We start from the raw sequence: 7,707 nt of genomic DNA on the forward strand, positions 1-7,707 counted from the left end.
TAAAATTATTTAAATATGCTTTTATTTATTTATTTAATGTTAGAGAAATATTGGATATATGTTAGATATAGTTTATATAATGTAATAGTTTTTTGTTTCAGAAAGAATACAAATAGAAGATGGTTTGTGACATTACACGTCCTGAAGATCACATTGTTGAATACCTTGAACGTCCACCATATGTAAATATTTTTATGTTTGTATATTTGTTAATATTGTTGTTATTATTATCGTACTTAGTATTATTATTATTATTATTATTATTATTATTATTATTATTATTTATGTTTGTTTATTTTTTTTTGTTTCTATTGTAAATTATAATTTTTTATTTGTTTCAGAGTTCAAGAAATTTAGAATCAAGACATCTGAACCAAGATTCATATGATCCCCGAGTTGAGATCGAATTATGAGATAGTGGATTCTATCACATATCTTAAATTGGGAGACTTATTTTGCACAATGCACTTATAAATGCCTTAATCGAGCGATGTCGTCCAGAGACTCATACGTTTCATCTTCCACACGGTGAATGCACGATAACCTTAGAGGATGTTGCAATGATATTTGGACTCCCGATAGATGGTATGCCGGTGTCAGGATTACGGATAGCAGCACTAATGGCCTCGAAAATGAATTCATGACACAATTTGGTATTATACCTACTACCTCTGATCATAAAGGAAGCGGTGTCAAGCTTGCATGGCTCTGCACCCTAAAGCGGCGCATGCAGTTGGACACCGCACTTGGTAGACAAATGTACGTCAAGATACACTTATTATTGTTGTTTGGCACAAATTTATTTTGCGACAAGTCAGGAATGACAATCCACTGGAAGTTCTTGCCTTTGCTCCGAAATTTTTCTGACATTAGAGGCTTTAGCTGGGGATCCGTTTGCCTGGCACATTTGTATAGGGCATTATGTCGGGCATCACGTTATGATTGCAAGGAGGTGGATGGCCCATTGGCACTGCTTTATATATGGGCTTGGGAATGGTTACCGTTCCTAGCACCGGTGCGATCGCATCCTAGTTTTCCGCTTGCGTGCAGGTAAAATTATTTCATATGTTACCATATTATCGCTTATGCATTGTTTAGGTATATTATATAACATATATTGGTACTGACTGTTAGAGATTTATTTTATTTCAGCTGGATGTTTTGGCGCTCGCAGTTTCACGGATACCAAAAGTGGACCATTTCTCATATCAAGCGTTTACTAGATGATATTCCTGCAGATGGGGTTAGTTTTTTTGTTGTATTTAACAGTGTTGTTATTAATATTGGCATCATATTTGTGTTTGTATTTATGCAGTCATTTTGGAATGTTTTTGCAGTTTGTGTGGAACCCGTACAGTCTTGATCATATAGAAAATATTGTAGTTCCAAATGACATTTTGCAGCATCGATTGATGTGGAGTGCAGTTGTGCCACTAATATCGTTTGAATGCATTGAGTGGCATGAATCAGACCGGGTGATGAGGCAATTCAGTCTGGCGCAGGAAGTTCCTGGAGAAGCTACTCGTCTTGCAGAATCTCACAATGTGGTTCTGACTGGACCAAAGAACAAAGATTGGAGAGTTGAGCATTCTGGATACATTTTGAGATGGACAAACCGTTTGAGTTCCGTTCTGGTTGGTGATCCTGCACTACACTATCAAGCATCCGATCGGTATATGCAATGGTATACAGAAGCATATGGGGCTCACCTACGATTGACTGGTTATGTTCCACAGCCACAGCCACAGCCGCAGCCACAGCCCATCATACACCCATACCAGCTGCCAACTTCCTTTCCACACCAGTACTCGTACACACAGCCAAACCCTGAGCCTGGACCATTGTTCTTCAGTCAGTTGTTCCCTGACTCACACTCACTACACATGCCTCCCTACCAGGGATATTATCGACCTTTTATGTCACAGCATGTAGACACAGCTGCACAATCATCAAGCCGCCAGCTATATCAGTGGGTGGCTGAAATAGAGACATCTCAATGGGTAAATGACTTGTTCTTTGACCCTCAGCTACAAGTGCAGCAATCCTAGCCTCAAACTCCTACAGTTAACGAGCAGGCACCACAGCATAGTCAGCAATCGCCTCAAATTGCGCCAGGTCGGTCATCTGTGGATTCGAGACTAAGACATCGCAGTCTATCTCCATGCTTGGGGTCTAGAAGGTCTGTTGACTCGATCCAGAGCGTCGCTAGAGGGATTAGTCATAGTAATGCTGTTAATTTTCCTCAAGTGCAAGCACCAATGACTGCGGCTGATAATGATAGTGAGGACGACAGTGAAGATGATAGCGATGGTAATAGTGTAGTTAATATTGGTGTATTTAATATTATTGTATTTAATATTAGTCTATTTATTATTGTTAATGAATCCTAATACTTGATTAGTGTATTTATTCTTGTGTTTGTTCATGTCATGCAGCTGCGGCAGAAGATATAGATGGGGTGGAAGGTGCGAGAAGTTTCCACACTACCAATGTACAAAGTAAGGGGTATAACTTGAGGATTGACCCAACACGTAGGAGCGCAAGTAGATATACCCCTTCCACAATAAAAAAGGCAGTAAAAAAATGTACTAAATTTGTGAAAAAGACATTTAGCAAGTAATCTTTATATTTGTTGTTCACCTATTGTTGTAAGACTGCTATTGCGGTAAGATTGCTATGGTAGTTTTTGTATAATTTAATTCATAATGTAGTACATAATCCAATACAAGAAGTAAATAAATGCCGAAAACCCTAAGAATTATGAACACCACCACTAGCACTTGACCCTGGACGCTGAGGGCATCTACTTCGACTGTGACCCTGGCCTCCACAAAGCCTGCAACGCCCAGGACCACGCATATCACGCATATCCATTTCATTCAAGAAATGAGTTATTTTGGGACGTCCTTTGGATACTCGCTTTAAGTGCGGATTAGGTATATGCCTTGGTCCTTGATACATAGGCCATGTTGCTGGGTTCCCTAATGGCTTAAACCTTGCTCTATACACCTTCTTTATCTCCTCCATCCTATATACGTCATGAACATATTGTTGCCAATCAAGTCGTTGGTTCGCACAACACGCAAAGACATGACGACAAGGAATTCAATATGTCTGAGACTCACCACAATCACAATGCTGTTGACGAAGATTCACCGCATACTCTAAACCGCTGGGCATTTCGCGCACCTCAAAGACCTCATTCTGCCTATCAAATAAGTTAACTTGGATGTTTCTCGCTGCCTGCTGATTTAATTAAAGTTTGTTGATTGCATATTCAGAGAATACATGTCCCGTATTCATTCGAGCCTCAGCCTCAGCCCTCTTCCTAGTGAACAACTCATTTAACCTGTAAAAAGTTGCCTTGACAAGTGATGTAATTGGAAGATTTCGCGCCCCCTTTAATACCCCATTGATGCACTCGATTAGGTTTGTGGTCATATGACCCCAACGATATCCATTATCGAACGCCAAAGCATATTGCTGACGTGGGATCCGATTGAGCCACTGAGTGTAAGCCTCACCACGCTCACATAATCTTGCATACTGCACATTAAATTCACGCACAGTCCTACAACAACCTGTAAAAAAAACAAGAAAAAAAAAGTATCACCACATAACACTAACATCATTATTTAACTACAATTTACGTACCCATATTTACAATTAACTTCTATAAATACGGTGCCTTGAAATTCCTTAAGAAGTTGGATGCTATGTGCCTAACACAAAACATGCGGATAGCTCTCGGAGGCTCCCATGATCCGTTACTACGTGCTATTGCTGAGGTAATAGAGTCGTGTCGATCAGAGATAAGCCCAATACCATCCCGCGTCACCACATGTGTGCGCAAATGAGTAAGAAAGAAGTGCCATGCATCAGAAGTCTCACCTTCAACAACGGCAAATGCAAGAGGCACAATATTGCCATTGCCATCCTGAGAAATTGCAACTAAGAGAGCTCCTTTGTATTTGCCATACATATGTGTGCCATCTATTTGGATGATTGGCTTGCAGCTCCTAAATGCTCTAATGCAAGGGTAAAAGCTCCAAAACACCCATGTCAGTATCCTAATATCCTCGACCACCTCATCCCCTAGGTAAGCTGGTGCAGTTTCGATCTCAACTGCAGCTGATGGATCTTTTTGTACCATTGCTTCAAACCATGACGGCAAAGCTTCATAAGAAGCTTCCCAACCACCAAAAATATTTGCAATTGCCTTTTGCTTAGCCAGCCATGCTTTGCAGTAACTTATCGTATAATTGAATTTCGATTGTACTTCAGCAATCACCGATTTCACCTTTAAAGATGGATCAACTTCAACCAATGACTTTATAACTCTGCAATCATGTCTGAGTTTATCTTGGCATGATCTTGAGAGATTGTTGTCCTGGAGCATGTGTGACTACCATTGTACCGCCTTATAACCCAACAAAACTTTTTCTTAATAAGACTAGCCCTGATAAGCCAATCGCAATTTGTTCCATATTGTACACACTTAGCATAAAATGTGGTTGGCTCAGATTCACACACTCGATAATCCACACCCTGACGAATGGTATAATCTTTAATTGCTGCAATTATAGTTTCTCTAGAATTAAACTCCATGCCGATGACAAATTCACCATTCGTAACAACAACAGGATCTACACCAGCCATAACAAGAAATAATTCTTACTATTACTAATAATGATAACAATAATAATAAATTAATAATAATAATAACAACAAATAATCGTAATAACAAATAATAACAATAATAGTAATGCATAATATAATAAAGGCTAATAATAATTATTATAATACTAATCATAATAAAAATAGGAGACTACTTACTTGTATTGACAAACTCAGGAAATTCTGGTGCATTCATAGCATCTAGATCCAAAGCATGCATAAAAGAAGGCTCTCTAGATAGATGTTGGCTCGTTAGTGCATTTGTCACATCTGCAACGTCAGGCTCAACTATGATATCATCTTCGTTGACATCTTCAACTGGACCAACAATATGATAAGTGCCCTCGAATTCCTCTTCACTTTCAGTGTTATAAACCGTCCAGTCGATGTTAGGTTTGGGTAAATTAACCTCAACTAATTCTTCGAACTCAACATATAACTCGATAACTGACACTTGTGCCCGTGTTTGTTGGTAGATCGAAAACATCCCTTGCATACTTGCATCGTCAACCACATACATTATTTGAAATTGAATAAAACCCCCAAATACTAACACAGGCTGTCTATAAAAAATATTTGTGACTCTCTTTAATATTTGATTATCAACACACTGACAAAGTATACTCTTAAATTCCTCATATGTTATTCCAAAAGGAATAATAAGATCATATGGATTTTCACATACAAAACTCACACCTTCAGATGTTTGTGAAAAGATTTGACAATTATAATATATTTTCAAACTAACACTTTCCTCCATTTTTCTTCTCTTACTCTCTCAACGAAATTAACCATACTCAGACTCAACAAATTCATTTTTTCTTTTCTAATACTCGAGGTATATTTTTTTAATCTAAAAAATACAATATGCCCCCTGCATAATGTCATTCCGCCCCCTGTGTTTTGGTAATACGCCATTCTTGTATTGTCAATATGCCCCCTTATATTATATTTTTAATATTAAACTAATACAATACGCCCCCTTGTATTGTGTGTTTAATATTAAACTAATACAATCCGCCCCATTGTATTGCTTTTTAAAATTTTCAAAAAAGTAATATGCCCCCCTTGTATTGTCTTTTTTTATTTTAAAAAAAAAAATTTGGTTAAAGCAATTCGCCCCCTACGGATTGTCAGCCCCCAGAAATATGCAAAACACCACCACATCCAATAATGAAGCATTACACCAAATCCTAACCAATATTAAAAAAATGAGCCGTCAATGAATGGTATAACATGTTTTCTAAGATAATAAAATATAATAAAATTGTTAGACACTAAAAAAATAGAAAAAAAGTCCAACAAAGATGTAGTTTACTATTATGTATAATCTAAAAAACATAGATTGTCAAGATACCTATTGATAGCAAAACAAAATATTTATAACATATATAAATTTGTTCATTAATCAAAAAACAAAATATGTCCAAAACAATTTAACATATAGTTCAAAATATCTATCAAACAGAATTATACATAGGAGGCCTAACATCGTTGAATCGACAACTCTATCTAGCGGTTAGGTAGCGAGTCGAGTTTCAAGGTAATGTTGTCCCCCTCCTTTAAATTGTATACTCTACAACATTCATTCTACCCGACCCCAAACTTTCATTCTCCATCTCTTCCTCCATTTTTCAGTAAGTGGAAAAAGAACACATTCTTCTCTACATTAGATCGTGGACCAGTGATCGTCCAAATCGAACCATCTCCAGATAGTTTAAGATATGCAACAAATTTCGAAGGCAGATACTGCAATGAATAATTCATAGTTAAGATAAACATAGTATTTTCATACACAATGAATAACAGATTTATGAAGAATATTTAATAAGCTTGCAAGAAAAAAAATAAAGAAATCACTCTTTTGAGATCAACTTACCAGTCTAGATTGACCTAGATCCAAAGCTGTGATGGTCTTTTGATAATAAATCTCTGAAGTGTATCTGATTTAGGATATTTTAAACATGTTAGTCACCACATTAAAAAATACCGATCTATACCATGATATTAAAATCCAAAACACAAGAAAAAAAGTTACATTTAGCATTACCCATGGTCAGACAATTCGTTTGTCTCATTACTTTGTTCGTTGACCTCCATTGATAAAGTGCTTTCACCACACAAATCTATGGGATTATGCAAATTATCCCCTTCCAGTGTCCCATCTTCATCATTGTTTTCATCACCGGCTGATGAAAAACTCATCATCAGATGGTTCAGACCCAGATAGAACCATCACATCAGGTGATGAGTCTTCATCAATCCTGGTATACTTTATGTGGAACACTCTTGATACGTTATCAAGTGTCTCTGGGTCCATTAGCTCAGGTACATATGAGTCAGGATCAAGGTGAATTTGGATGGGCTGGTTGTCGTGATTCCACAATGAAATAAAAAAAATTCCGAAACCGACATATCTAAATTGAACAGATGCCCCTTTATTGATAAAATAGAAAGATCTAATCTGTTCAAATGAGGTATCATTTATAAGCAACTGATCATTGTTTTTTCTCAGCTCCAGCACTAAACAATTATCTAGCTCATTAATGACATTGTCCCTAATTCTTCGCCATGAGTTGAAACAAAAGTTGGGGGAAGAGCTCTCTCACCCTATATTCAATTTTCTTCCTAAAGTTAATTTATGTCTAACAAAACATGCTAAAAATGCATCACATAATATTACATAATCATTTAGCAAAGAGAGGTATATATACATTTAAATCTACCATTATTACCAACTGAGCAACACAAGAGAACAATAATAACGTAAATGAACTGGCATGAGCATAACAAAAATAGGTAACTAAGTAAGAAACACATATCAAGTCTTTTTGAATGTCCAGGAAAAAATACTGAAGTTTTGAAAGAAACAATGAAAAAGAAATTGCTGTTATCTTGATAGATTCTGAAACCAAAACATCTACATAAACATCCAATCATGTTTTCACGTATTAATAAATGCTGAATTTTCAAAGTCACTATCATTATATGTATGATTAGTAAACATTATATTATTTATTTTGAATGTAC

The 7,707-nt window shown here is 36.6% G+C and overlaps 3 protein-coding genes across 3 annotated transcripts; 2 read left to right on the forward strand and 1 right to left on the reverse strand.

Moving 5' to 3' along the window:
- The first annotated feature begins 532 nt into the window (after positions 1-532).
- On the forward strand, positions 533-1,054 carry LOC148570615 (serine/threonine-protein phosphatase 7 long form homolog). The gene has a single exon (XM_088507105.1). It carries the CDS (start codon positions 533-535, stop codon positions 1,052-1,054), a length of 522 nt encoding a protein of 173 aa, XP_088363231.1.
- Positions 1,055-1,156: 102 nt separating this feature from the next.
- Positions 1,157-2,048, forward strand: LOC148570616 (uncharacterized). Its single transcript, XM_088507106.1, has 2 exons — positions 1,157-1,243; positions 1,338-2,048. The coding sequence occupies exons 1-2, from the start codon at positions 1,157-1,159 to the stop codon at positions 2,046-2,048; spliced, it is 798 nt and encodes a 265-aa protein (XP_088363232.1).
- A 1,057-nt stretch (positions 2,049-3,105) lies between these two features.
- On the reverse strand, positions 3,106-5,197 carry LOC107633102 (uncharacterized). Its single transcript, XM_088507107.1, has 5 exons — positions 4,837-5,197; positions 4,410-4,646; positions 3,892-4,317; positions 3,289-3,581; positions 3,106-3,243 (listed from the first exon to the last, which is right to left on the reverse strand). The coding sequence occupies exons 1-5, from the start codon at positions 5,195-5,197 to the stop codon at positions 3,106-3,108; spliced, it is 1,455 nt and encodes a 484-aa protein (XP_088363233.1).
- Between the last annotated feature and the right edge of the window lie 2,510 nt (positions 5,198-7,707).

The sequence above is a fragment of the Arachis ipaensis genome, chromosome B3 (genome assembly GCF_059453495.1).
Source record: "Arachis ipaensis isolate K30076 ecotype BB chromosome B3, ASM5945349v1, whole genome shotgun sequence".
Lineage (NCBI taxonomy): Eukaryota > Viridiplantae > Streptophyta > Magnoliopsida > Fabales > Fabaceae > Arachis > Arachis ipaensis.